Source organism: Mesoplodon densirostris, chromosome 7, assembly GCF_025265405.1.
Source record: "Mesoplodon densirostris isolate mMesDen1 chromosome 7, mMesDen1 primary haplotype, whole genome shotgun sequence".
In the NCBI taxonomy this organism is placed as follows: domain Eukaryota; kingdom Metazoa; phylum Chordata; class Mammalia; order Artiodactyla; family Ziphiidae; genus Mesoplodon; species Mesoplodon densirostris.
This window is the reverse complement of record NC_082667.1, coordinates 111,474,884-111,488,726: the sequence shown is the minus strand read 5'-3', so window position 1 is coordinate 111,488,726 and position 13,843 is coordinate 111,474,884. Positions and strand designations below refer to the sequence as shown.

Genomic DNA, 13,843 nt, shown 5'->3' with positions numbered 1-13,843 from the left:
AGTCTTCACTGGTGAAATGGGAATACTTCATGGCAGTGTTGTGTAGATAAAAGCACTTTGCAAACTGTCTTGAGATAGGGTAAATGAGCTGGGATGATGTCCTGATTCCTCTTTAAATCCTTCGAATGTAAAGCGTCATTAAACACTGAGATTTGTTTTGGTCAGTCTATTTTAGGTGGGTCTTGGGGAAAGCTAGCAGCTAGAAAAGGTACAGCAATCCTTGTGGTAACATTTGGCTAAAATTGAGGGTATAAACTGTAGGACTTCTTGAACACAGAGGGTCCTAAGGAATTCTGATTACTTTGGATTTGGGAACCCAGTTCCACTGCTGTGGCCCAAGGGAGGTGCTTTGATAAGTGGAATCACTGCAGGTAGGTTCAACATTCACTTCTCAGGCGAGCCTGAAACCTGTTTTTTTTAAAAAAAACGTGTGTGTGTGGGCCAGAACCAAAGCAGCCTGAGACATTTCAGACGGGCACCACCTCCTCTGGCTGTTTTCAAAGCCATCCAGAGGCCAGGGTCCAGATAAACTGAAAAGTTAAGACAGGACTGCATGGGACTTTCAGCAGACGTGCTTGTAGCACAGAGGGTGGGAGGGAGGAAAGGAAGGAGGGAAGGAGGGGGTTGGGAGCTGAGGCCCCACCTTTCATTCCAGCACCGGCAGAGCAGGAATGACTCACAGGCACGGGTGCTCAGGTTCCCATAGGTGAGGGACTGACTCCCCTCTCCAGAAAAACGCCGTGTGCTTTCCTCCTGGAGTGGCCTTGGCAGGGTGCTGGAACGCTCGGTCTGCCCGGTCTGGTCTCTGGGGCCAGGGCTGGGTTTCCCTCATGTATGGCAAGAGCCCTACGCGTGCTGTGCTTTTTCTCCTCGGCATACAGCTCACAGGTAAGAGCTTGCGGGCTTCTCTGAGCCTACCTCCTTCACTGCCTGCCCTATAAAGTTAGCTAATTGTCGAAGAAGTTGCAAGAGTCTTTTTTTGGAGCCTGAGCCACAGGTGCATTTCGTTTTAGTTTTGACTTTAGTGAAACTGAAGTGGTGGGTTGTTTTGGGGGAGTTGCTTTTGGAAAAACAGGTTTAGGTGTGTTCTCAGGTGCCAGTGATTCAGGCACAGAGAGGGTTTTCTAATCTCAGGTTACACACCATTTTTTGTGGCTACTCTCAGCCTCCCACTGCTGGCAGAACCTGGCACTTCGATTTCTGTGTGTGGGTCTTGTCTGGGGCTCTCGGCAGCTCTGGGAAAGCTGAGATTGTTAAGGAGAGAGACCCACTGTGGCTTTGTAACTGCCCCAACATGCATATTCTAAATGTAAATATCGGGCGTCCCTGGTGGCGCAGTGGTTGAGAGTCCGCCTGCCGATGCAGGGGACACGGGTTCGTGCCCCGGTCCGGGAAGATCCCACATGTCGCGGAGCGGCTGGGCCCGTGAGCCATGGCCGCTGAGCCTGCGCGTCCGGAGCCTGTGCTCCGCAACGGGAGAGGCCACAGCAGTGAGAGGCCCGCGAACCGCAAAAAAAAAAAAAAAAAGTAAATATCATGCTAGAAAAATGCCATGGGGTATAAAGGTTCCAGCGGCGCAGGCAAGCTAAACTGTCTGGGACTGATTAACTCAGTTTCTGCAGAAGACTAGGAACAGTGTGAAATTCACATAACAAAGACACTTTCTGGAAAACGTACCTGCTAGGGGACCATCAGACACATAACATACAATGCTTAATCTGAATATATGTCTAATTCATATTCTGATTAGTTCTGATGTTTTGTTTCTGCTTTCAATTTTATTTGCCGATGTTTGTAGTTTGTTACAGCAGTTTTGAAGTGGGTACCATGAGGCTAAGGTATCATGCTTTGGAAAGTGAGAGCACTGTGTGGTATTTTTAGTTGTTTAAGGAATGGGAGGGTGAAGGCTGCATGTAGGTAGGAGTATGTAGACTCTGGGTGAAGTGAGTTTGAGTGAGAGCTGGGGCATCTCAGTTCTGTTTGATGCCCTACTCAGACCTTTATTTTGGTAGTGTCAGCAGAAATTCTCTTAATACACATCTCCTGGTAACCCTTCCTTTCCCTTTTTTTCATTGCAGCTCTTTGGCCAATAGCAGCTGTGGAAATTTACACTCCCCGTGTGCTGGAGGCTGTCAATGGGACCGATGTTCGGTTAAAATGCACTTTCTCCAGCTTTGCCCCTGTGGGTGATGCTCTAACAGTGACCTGGAATTTCCGTCCTCGAGATGGGGGCCCTGAGCAGTTTGTAAGTAAGGGTCCCTTGGTTAGGAAAATAAGCCAGTCCATTTCTCCTTGCCCTTCCTGTATTTTTCTTAGCAACAAGCACAGGGTAAAGCTGGGAAACAAATCAACAGACAGAACTGAGAGCCTGGCAAAGGGGAAAGCAAGAGGTTCTTTCAGGAGAGCTGCAGACGGGGCAGGCAGGCTTGCTGGCGTTTCTCTCCTGGTCCTGCCATCTCAGCCTCCCTGCCCAGGTACCAAATAAGACCTTTGGCCATTTCTCCTCTCTAGGTTTTCTACTACCATGTGGATCCCTTCAGACCCATGAGTGGGCGTTTCAAGGACCGGGTGGTCTGGGATGGGAACCCTGAGCGGTATGATGTCTCCATCCTCCTCTGGAAGCTACAGTTTGATGACAATGGGACATACACCTGCCAGGTGAAGAACCCACCTGATGTTGATGGGCTGATAGGGGAGATCCAGCTCAGCGTTGTGCACACTGGTAGGTGATGCAGAGAAAAATCGTTTTGGAAAGCGTGAGAGCTTGTAGAAAAGAGAGGGGCAAACTGTTGGGATGGCTGAAAGAGTAGAGAGAAGGACCAACCCTTTGGATCTGGAAACTGCAGAGGGAGAGTGAAGAGTCCTGGGGTAAAAAAGAGACAGGCTTTGTTTGGCTGTGGAAAGAAACAGAAAATAAAGGGACCTAAGGAGTCTGTTACGAAAATGGCATTGAGTTCGTGAAAGGGAGAGGAAGCAACCCTCTGATAAATGGCTAACACAATAGGTCCATTCATTCAGTCATTTATTCACAAGGTACTATTGAGTACCTACTCTACGTCAGGCACTGTCTAAAGCTCTTGACATGTACTATCTCATTTAATTCTCGCAAGCACTGTTGGAGGCAGATACCAATAAGGGTAGTTATTGTTTATTGAACACTTCCCATGTGCTAGGGGATTTACGTATCATATCTAATCTTTACATATCATATCAATTTATTGTGCTCTTAGTGTGCTCCCCCCCCATTTTACTAATGAGGAAATCGATGCTCATAGAGGTTAAGTCACTTGTCCAAAGTCATGGAGCTCATAAATGGAGTCACTCAGAACTCAAACCCAAGCATCTCTGTCTCCAAAATTGTGCTCCAAACTAAGGCACTGTATTGCCTGCAGTCCTATAAAGGACAACCTGGAAAACTGCCAGACAACCAAAAGCAAAGACCATAAAACTTACAAGTTGTAAATTTGGGTTTGAGTCACCGCTACAGTTCACCAGCTGTAAATAACTTTTCTTTTTCTCCTGTAAAGTGAGAATAATATAGCAAAGATTATGGTGAGGGTAAAATGAAGTAATGAAAATAAAACCCCCCAAACTCTTGAATTGTACTGAAAATTATAATAATTACCATATATTGAAAATTTATTATGTGCAGGCACAGCGTGGAACAATTTACATAAGCAATTTTATTTTTTATAAGAACTCAAGAAGTGAATATTGTTATCTCTATTTTATACATTGAAGAAACTGAGGCTCAAAGAAGTTGATTACCCCAAATCACACAGGACCTGGTACTTTAACCTAGCTGTCTCTGCTGTATGCTCTTAACCAACACACAACATTACTACCCCAAATGTAAAAGCCTATAAAGTGGTATCATTTCCTCCTTTCATTCCTAGTATCATCCTTCAAGGCCCTATCAATAGAGAGCTGTATGACCTTGGAGAAGTCATTTGAGTATTGAAAGAAGTAATGTAATGTCTTTGGCTCTCAGTTTCTTATCCTGCAAAATGAACAGGTAGATAAGAACACATGGTTCTTCAACATATTGGGGTCACTACTCTTTGAGAACCTAATGAATGCCATAACCCCTGTTTACCACAAACAATGTACACACACAATATGACATGGATTTTGTGGGCTTGTGCCCTGCCCACCCCCCATCTTCCTTCATAGACTCCAGGCTGGGAACCCCTGGGCTAGATATTTTCTAATGTCTTTTCTGGCTCTGAGGGTTTATTGAAATTTAAATCAGAAATCAAGGTAAAAATTAAGAGACCCAGGCTTCACAGACTCTAGCCTGGTTTAGGGACCCTTCCCTTTGGGTTCTCTCTTGCCTTATATATCCACTAGACTATAGTTACTGATTTACTTGTCTATCTTTCCAGTGGGCATGAGTTCCTTGAAGGTAATGTCTCTTTTGGCTTTGTATTTCTATCAGACTCCCTAGAACATAATAGGCCCTTAATAAGCCTGAATAAATGACTGACTGCATGACAGAGGGGAGAAGGATTCGGGGAGAAATAGATTAGATACTGGATTTGATTAGGTCAGCAATAACCTTACCCCACTAGGTAGATCAACTGGCCAAGTGGTTCTCAAACTTATAGCATGCATCAGAATCATCTGGAGGACAAATTAAAACAGATTGCTGGGTGCCCCCTGTAATTCAGTAGGTCCGGGGTGGGGCCTGATAGAACTCGCATTTCAAAGTTTTCAAGTAATTCTGTAGCTGCTACTCCTAGAACCAAAGTTTGAGAACCACTAAAGTAGTCTGTATGTTTTTCCTACTTTTTTTTCTTTTGGCCACACCACGCAGCATATGGGATCTTAGTTCCCCAACCAGGGATTGAACCTGTGCTCCCTGCATTGGAAACATGGAGTCTTAATCACTGGACTGCTAGGGAAATCCCTGTATGGCTTTTCTACTGCTACTAGACTTTACAAAATTAATATCGTAGAAGAAAGATTTTATTTAAAGATGAAAATACACCCCTTAAATGATTCCATTTAAGGATGAATATCTTGGGACTTCCCTGGTGGTGCAATGGTTAAGAATCCACCTGCCAATGCAGGGGACACTGGTTTGAGCCCTGGTCCAGGAAGATCCCACATGCCGTGGAGCAACTAAGCCTGTGAGCCACAACTACTGAGCCCGCGTGCCACAACTACTGAAGCCCACGCACCTAGAGCCCGTGCTCCGCAACAAGAGAAGCCACTGCAATGAGAAGTCTGTGCACCGCAACAAAGAACAGGCCCTGTTCGCTGCAACTAGAGAAAGCCCGCACACAGCAACAAAGACACAATGCAGCCAAAAATAAATAAATAAAATAAATAAATTTATTTTTTAAAAAAAGGATGAATATCTTTAGATTTCATTATAGTCTTCCTCTTTTCAGAACCCCAACTTGATCTTTTCTCCTTACAGTACGCTTCTCTGAGATCCACTTCCTGGCTCTGGCCATTGGCTCCGCCTGTGCACTGATGGTCATAATAGTAATTGTGGTGGTCCTCTTCCAGCATTTCCGGAAAAAGCGACGGGCTGAAAGAGCTCATAAAGTGGTGGAGATAAAATCGTAAGGCTGGGCAGTTCTGGGAAAGTCTTCTTTTAACACTGTTTTATGGCAACTCTTGGTATTTTATAGTGGGGCTAAATAATTGTTGAACAGATGTTCTTCCTCTTGAGTTAATCTTACATAAAAGAATTCAAATCCACAGGATGGATAAATTAGGGTGTGAATTAGTAACTTTAGCTTTTTTTAAATTGAAGTGTAGTTGATTTACAATGTTTTGTTAGTTTAAGGTGTACAGTAAAGTGATTTATATATATATATGTATTCTTTTTCAGATTCTTTTCCCTTATAGGTTAATACAAAATACTGAATATAGTTCTCTGTGCTATACAGTAGGTCCTTGTTGGTTCTCTATTTTATATATTATAGCGTGTATATGTTAATTCCAATCTCCTAATTTATCCCTCCCCACTCTTTCAAACAAACAAACCGTAAGTTTATTTTTTATGTCTGTGGGTCTAGTAACTTTAGTTTCTTAATTTTACAGAAGATTTTATTATAAGCTTTCTTTACTATGCAGGATTTGATATTATAAAAATTTACTTATGTAAAGCTTTTCTAGGAGATTCCTCACTTTAAAAAAAATTAATTAATTAGTTAATTTTTGGCTGTGTTGGGTCTTCGTTGCTGCACACGGGCTTTCTCTAGCTGCGTCGAGCGGGGGCTACTCTTTGTTGCTGCGCGCGGGCTTCTCATTGCGGTGGCTCCTCTGTGTTGCGGAGCACGGGCTCTAGGTGCACGGGCTTCAGTGGTTGTGTCAGGTGGGCTCAGTAGTTGTGGCTCTCAGATTCTAGAGCGCAGGCTCAGTAGTTGTGGCACACCCGCTTAGTTGCTCTGCAGCATGTGGGATCTTCCCGGACCAGGGCTTGAACCCTTGTCCCCTGCTTTGGCAGGCGGATTCTTAACCACTGCGCCACCAGGGAAGTCCTGGATATTCCTCACTTTTAATGTAAAGCATACATTTCTAAGAACCCCTGGGCTGTCAGCAGGGGCTCTATGAATCAGTGCCTAGCAAAGTCAGCCATGCTGATATAAGGTGCATAATATATATATTTTTTGAGATAAAATTTACATATAATAGAATTCATTATTTAATGTTCACAAAGTTGCATAGCCATCACCACTAACTCCAGAATATTTTCATCACCTCCACAAAAGAAACTCCATACCCTTTAGCCATGACTCCCTATTTTCCTCTCTCACCTGCCCCTGACAACTACTAATCTGCTTTCTGTCTCTATGGATTTGCCTGTTCTGGACATTTCATATAAAGGGGATCATACAGTATGTGACCTTTTATGTCTGGCTTCCTATTTATTTATTTAGTTAGTTATTTATTTATTTTTGGCTGCGCTGGGTCTTGGTTGCTGCGCGCGGGCTTTCTCTAGTTGCGGCAAGTGGGGGCTACTCCTCATTGCGGTGCGCGGGCTTCTCATTGCCGTGGCTCCTCTTTGTTGCAGAGCAGGGACTCTAGGCGCACGGGATTCAGTAGTTGTGGCTCACGGGCTCTAGAGCACAGGCTCAGTAGCTGTGGCGCACGGGCTCATTTGCTCCGCAGCATGTGGGATCTTCCCGGACCAGGGCTTTGAACCCTTGTCCCCTGCGTTGGCAGGCGGATTCTTAACCGCTTTACCACCAGGGAAGCCCTGTCTGGCTTCTTTGACTTAGTATAATGCTTTCAAAGTTCATCCATGTTATAGTACTTCATTCTTCCTGTGGCTGCATAATATTCCATTGTATGCATATACCACGTTTTGTTTATCCATTCAGTTGATGGACATTTAGGTTTTTCCCACTTTTTGACTATTTCGATTAATGCTACTATGAACATTCATCTGCAAGTTTCATGGGCATATGTTTTCAATTCTCCTGTGTATATAACTAGGAGTGGAATTACTGGGATATGTAGTAACTCTGTGTTACCTTCTTGAGGAATTGCTAGCAGTTTTCCAAAGCAGCTGCACCATTTTATATTCCCACCAGCAATGTATGAGGGTTCCAGTTTGTCTACATCCTCAGCAGCACTTGTATTGTCTGTGCTTTTGATTATAGCCATCTAGTGGGTGTGAAGTGGTATCTCATTGAGGTTTTCATTTGCATTTTCCTAATGACGCTGAGCATCTTTCCATGTGTTGATTGGCTATTTAAATATCTAATTTGGAGATGCATTTATTCAAATATTTTGCCCACTTTAAAATTAGGTTATTTGTCTTTTTATTGTTAAGTTTTAAGAGTTTTTTTTTGTTTTTTGCGGTACGCGAGCCTCTCACTGTTGTGGCCTCTCCCGTTGTGGAGCACAGGCTCTGGACGCGCAGGCTCAGCAGCCATGGCTCACGGGCCCAGCCGCTCCGCGGCATGTGGGATCTTCCTGGACCGGGGCACGAACCCGTGTCCCCTGCATCGGCAGGCGGACTCTCAACCACTGCGCCACCAGGGAAGCCCCTACACTATCTTGATTAGTGTCCTTTAAATTTTGAAGAAGTCCAATTTATCTTTTTTTCTTTTGTTCCTTGTTTTGTTGGTGTCATATCTAAGAAATCACTGTCTAATCCAAGGTCAAAAAGATTTATGCCTATATTTTCTTCTAAGAGTTTTACAGTTTAGTTCTTACATTTAGGTCTTTGATTCATTTTGAATCAATTCGTGTATATGGTGTGAAGTAGGAATTCAAATTTATTCTTTTGCAGTTGTAATTTTTCAGCTGTCCCAGCACCATTTGTTTCTTTTCCCCATGAAATATTTACTATAGTAAATAGAATTGATTTTTAAGGAGACTAATGAACCCAACTCTGAGTTGGTTTGAATAGAATACAGTCAATAAAGTTGACTTCTAGGTTAGTCTTTTTTTGTTTTTGTTTGTTTTATTTTTTATTTTATGCTTTTCTTTTTGAATAGGAAGTAGAATTAGAGGTAGAATACTAATGGTAAACTAAGGTGTCTGCTTTAAACCTGGAGTTCCTAAATAATATTCTCTTCTAGAAATATTCTGAAAAGTGTCTAAGTTCAGATACCCAGAGTCATGTGGAGGTATGAGTATTATTAGATAGCGCTAATAGGTTTAGCGGTCTGTAAGCTTCGATCTACTCCCATGTGCATACAATTCTCCCCCAAATTTGGGGGAATATATCTTACCTGAACCTTTGTAGGATTTGCCTCCCTTGCTTCTTGCCTTGTTCCCCTGACATTGGTTTCTGCTTCTATGTTACAGAAAAGAAGAAGAAAAGCTCAACCAAGAAAAAAAGGTTTCTGTTTATTTAGAAGACACAGACTAACATTATTATATGGTAAGGCTCACAAATGGGTTCATTTCTTTCCTTAGCTTTTTTTGGCTGCATTGGGTCTTCGTTGCTGTGCGTGGGCTTTCTCTAGTTGCGGTGAGCAGGGCCTACTGTTCCTCGCGGTGTGCAGATTTCCTCAGTAGTTGTGGCTCACAGGCTTAGTTGCTCTGCGGCATGTGGGATCTTCCTGGACCAGGGATCAAACCCGTGTCCCCTGCATTGGCAGGCGGATTGTTAACCACTGTGCCACCAGGGGAGTCCCTCCTTAGCTTTCTTATATGGCTCATTTCTACTGTGGATCTCCCAGATTATATGATACATGTTTCCTGTATGAAATTAGAGGAGTTGGGCAGAGAGATAAAAGGTTTCTCTTGTGTTATCGATGGCTTCCCCTTTGAGTGTGTTTTGTGCAAAGGACAGGAAGCTAGACCCTACTACCAGTAAAGCTGAGAGAATTCTATGATTATTTGAGGCTTTGGGGTTATATTTACCACCACAAAGAATAATAAATTAACTTTCAACATGTAAATAAATTTTTTTAAATGAAAGAATTAATATCTGCTTTTATTCTTTTGTTTTATTGTAAACTAATGGCATTTAAGAGAGTGACTCAATAGATATGCTTGACATTTTGACAGGAGAACTTTTGTATTATTTGGAATTGATTTCTACTCCTCTCATTTAGTTATTGGGACTATGAATCCAATTTTAGTGGTGTGTAGTTTTGTTTTTCCAGTTTTTAGGTTTATTAGGCTTAAAAGGTAGGATGATTTATTTCTCATATGATCACAATTTCTTCTGTTCTCTGAAGTAGGTCCAGTATTATTATTTGCAAAAAGAGCCACATTTTTATAGCCTAAAGCTCCAGTGAAAGTTCTCAAGGATTTATAAAATAGAATATGGAGAAAAATGGTTCTATTGTAAACCTAGAAAAAAAATGTGGTGTCAGAGACATTTTTAGCAAGGGCTATTTTTAAAATCAAGCAGATTTTCTAATAAGCCAGAGTCATGGAAAATAAAGATGGAGGTTGTTTAAGACTGAAAAAAATTTAAAGATTCCATAAAAGAGGGGATATATGTATATATATCTGATTCACTTTGCTGTACAGCAGAAACTAACGCAATATTGTAAAGCAATTACACCACAATTAAAAAAAAAAAGAAATTTAAGGAAGTAACACAATCAAGTGCAGTGTACGATCCCTGACTGGATGGATACTAATTTGAATAAACTAGCTATAAAAAAGATTTGGGGGGACAATGGGAAAGTCTTAATATGAAAAATTTCAATCTGGACAATAGGGAATTATTGTTAACTTTTATTAGGTATAATAAGGGTATTGTGGTTACACAGGAAGATGTCTCTATTTTTAAAATGCATATTGGAGCATTTAGGGTTAAAATGTCAGTAATTTGTTTTAAAAACTTTAGCCCTCACCAATATATGTATTTATAGCAAATAAGGCAAAAAAAAAAACAACTTTAAAATTAAGTGCCAGTGAATTCCATACACTGCCTTCTGTACTTTTCTGTGTATTTGATTTTTTTTTTTTTAATTTTTCGGTACGCGGGCCTCTCACTGTTGTGGCCTCTCCCGTTGCGGAGCAGAGCACAGGCTCCGGATGCGCAGGCTCAGCAGCCATGGCTCACGGGCCTAGCCACCCCGCGGCATGTGGGATCTTCCTGGACCGGGGCACAAACCCATGTCCCCTGCATCGGCAGGCGGACTCTCAACCACTGCGCCACCAAGGAAGCCCCTGTATATTTGATTTTGTTTATAATAAAGGGGTTGGGGTGATGGTGGGGGCGGGGAGAGAGAGAGAGAGAGAGAGAGAGAGAGAGAGGAATGAATGCATGTGAGTGAGCAGCTATGGATCATCCAAGTGTCCATGCAAGGCAGAGACTATGAATTAAGGACATTGACCCAGAGAAATATGTTATAAGGATCAGGAAATTTCTTTTAAAAGTTAAGTTAGAAGAGGACAGATATACTTAAGGATATTTTCCTTCACGATGGAGAATAGATTATATATATATATATATATGTATTCATAATGCCAGGTACTCCTATTGCACTCTTGCCATATACATTATCCATTTAAACTTTTGTTTTGTATTTCAGGAAGCTGAAGATTTCCAAGAACAAGAACCCTGAGATAAGTTGGAATTAATGGAAGCTTTTCTTTGGCTTTTCCAGTTGTGACCTGTCTTCCAACCAGCTCTGCAGTATATAACCACCTAGACAAGCAACGTTCCTCTGGTGCCAGCATAGGGCCCTTCTTGAGCAGATACCAGCAGACTCACACACAGCCCTGTTACTAAGGTTTTATTTAATTTCAGAGTACAAATATTGTATTTTTTTCAAATGCTCATTAGCTTTTATATACTAGGAAGCTACATTTTTGCCCTTAAACACTCCTTGTGGACTATGACTTGTATACATATATATTGGCATCAAATGGGATAAAAGTCAACTTGTGTGTCATAACATTTCCTTTAATATATTAGTTTCCTTAGAGCAGCATTCTTGCTACTAAAGTTAACATGTTTATTCTTTCCTTCTCACACTCAATTAAAAGGTGAGCTGATTCTCCCAACTGTTTTTGACTGATTAACAGAAAATCCTAAATTCAACCTGTTAAAGAACAGTTTGATTTTTATGGCTCTCCTTAAGTATGGGACACATCTTATTTTATCGAATTTCTTTCAGTACCCTAGATGGCAGGTTTTTGTTTTTGTTTGTTTTTGGTCAATTGATCCAAGGTTTACAGTAGTACAAGTCTAAACCACAGAGTAACTAGGGACGGTTACAGAAATGCTAGTAGATTGACAAATGCCACCTCAAGATGAATTGCTTGTCACCTTTTTTCTCTGCTGTGACAAGCAATCAACAGCTCAGATCTTTCATGAGCAGTGAATGACTGTTTAGCTTACTATAGTTTTTCCCCCAATTCAATTATTTATAACAACAGAGCAAAATCTATGCTCATTTGTAGACTGGAATCATTAAGCAGTTAAATGGAAGGTTTCTGAAGGAGTATATTACAATTAAAATATTTAGAGCTAGTGAAAAAAATCACCCTAAATGATAATAATTTTGTATAGTGTTATACAAAGCTCTGAGAACTGGAAGACATTAAATTTTTTTCTTTTATTTATTTTTTAATTCAGTTGCTTATTTGGGGGGAGGATTTGGTATGGGGGCAAAGAAATACCAAAACTAACAGAATGAAACCAACTTTTTTTTCCTCTTATACTAGTAGATAAAACAAACTTTATAAGTGGGTCATGGAAAGAAGAGTGCTTTTGAAAAAGTGTCTAGTCTCCCAGTGTCTTTCCAAACTTAAGCTACTGCAGCACTTATTTAAAGAATAGAAAACATCTAAATGTTTAGGAACCTCTCCCCCTACCCCCTGCCCGCCCTGTTTACAGCTTGATATTTTCAGTTTTCACCAACTAGGCTGAAGATGTTATTTCTTTTAAAACTGGAATTTCCAAATAGTTTATCTGTATTTAAAGATGATGAACTTTGATATTTTTTCCAATACTAAAAAAAAACCTGGTATAATTTACATGTGAACCTTGATTCTGAAATGCATTCCATACCTGTCTCATTTTGCCTTTTATACTGTCTAAAAAAGTACAGTTTCAGTACCCAGTTCTGAAAGTAAAAATTAGATTTAAAGTCTATATTACCTTTCACATTTTCTATTTTTCTCTGTAATTCAACCTTTGAAAATATAGTAACTGGGTATTTCTTCAAACAGATGGCCTGGGTGATGTTCCATAAGTGTAAAGAGGTAGTTAAAAACTCATGGAAGGTGTTTCCAGCAAAACTTGTAGCTTTTGTGTCTTGGCTAAATATTCAAGGGTTAATATAGCCCAGCTGTTCAGTGTCTTTTACTTGAAGAGAACTTATGTATTGTAACTTATTTTTTATTGTGCCTTAAACACTATGTAAATAACCTTCAGTAATAAAGCGTTACAATTATATAATTTGCTTTTATGCAAATCTAAAATTTTTACATAGCAGGTCACAGAAAACTGATGGGAATACATTTTATTTTCACAGAAAAATTTTCTTAGAGGCAGCCTGGGAGTCAATAATGGATAGAATTAGTTTCTACTGGATAAATAAACCTGTATGAATTTCCACATTGCTTCAAATAACTGAGAATTGGGCACAACCAACTACTTAGTTTGGGGACTCTTTTGAAGGAACAGTATTGTCTCTTCCATTTGATACTCTTGCATTACCTTCTTAATAGAGAAAACTACCAGCTTTCAAGTCTAGTAAAGGAATGGGAGTTGAAAAACGGAAAGTTATTAACTTTCCCAAAAGCTGAAGCATATTTTCGTTCCTCTCTTGCTTTCATTAAATACACATAGATTCCAGGAGAATAGGTTGACTAATGATTAGAGCAGGGTACCATCCCATCTCTTTTTCAGAAGAATGTGACACCATCTCTTCATTTCACTTCAAGCACTTCCTCACTGTTCCAACCAAAAGTGCCACAAATCTCAGCTCCTTTTTGTAATGATTGCCACTGTCAACAGCAATTTAATAAATACCCAATTTAGGTAAGTACTGAACTGGATGCTGTAATAGCTATACACACAAAAAAAGAACATGAACCAAACAGTCTTGAGGCACAAATTGACAGGAAGGCCTAATACATATTTATCTATTCACTGACTGATCCTGTATGATCTCCTAGATCCCTCTGAACTCTAAATTTATAGAAATCTATTCTGAGAGCATTCAAATAAAATAATTTGTAGGGAGTAAAAAGGACTTCTGGCTTAGAGTCAGGGGGATCAAGACGATTACGTCCTGCAGAATTCCGTAAAAATAAATAGTAAGTTCTCCAAAGCCCGTCCGACTTCATTTTCGAGCAAAAGGGAATAATGAACTCCTACTTGAGAGTTAAGAATCGCTGACTTGAAGTGAGCAAGTCCAGGTGTGGTTCTGGAAAGAAGCCACGTTACTATGGC

At 40.7% G+C, this 13,843-nt stretch overlaps 1 protein-coding gene across 1 annotated transcript; it reads left to right on the top strand.

Annotated features, from left to right (window-relative positions):
* Positions 1-830: 830 nt before the first annotated feature.
* On the top strand, positions 831-8,842 carry MPZL2 (myelin protein zero like 2). Its single transcript, XM_060105313.1, has 5 exons — positions 831-888; positions 2,079-2,245; positions 2,512-2,722; positions 5,426-5,573; positions 8,779-8,842. Exons 1-5 carry the CDS (start codon positions 831-833, stop codon positions 8,840-8,842), a joined length of 648 nt encoding a protein of 215 aa, XP_059961296.1.
* The last annotated feature ends 5,001 nt before the right edge of the window (positions 8,843-13,843 follow it).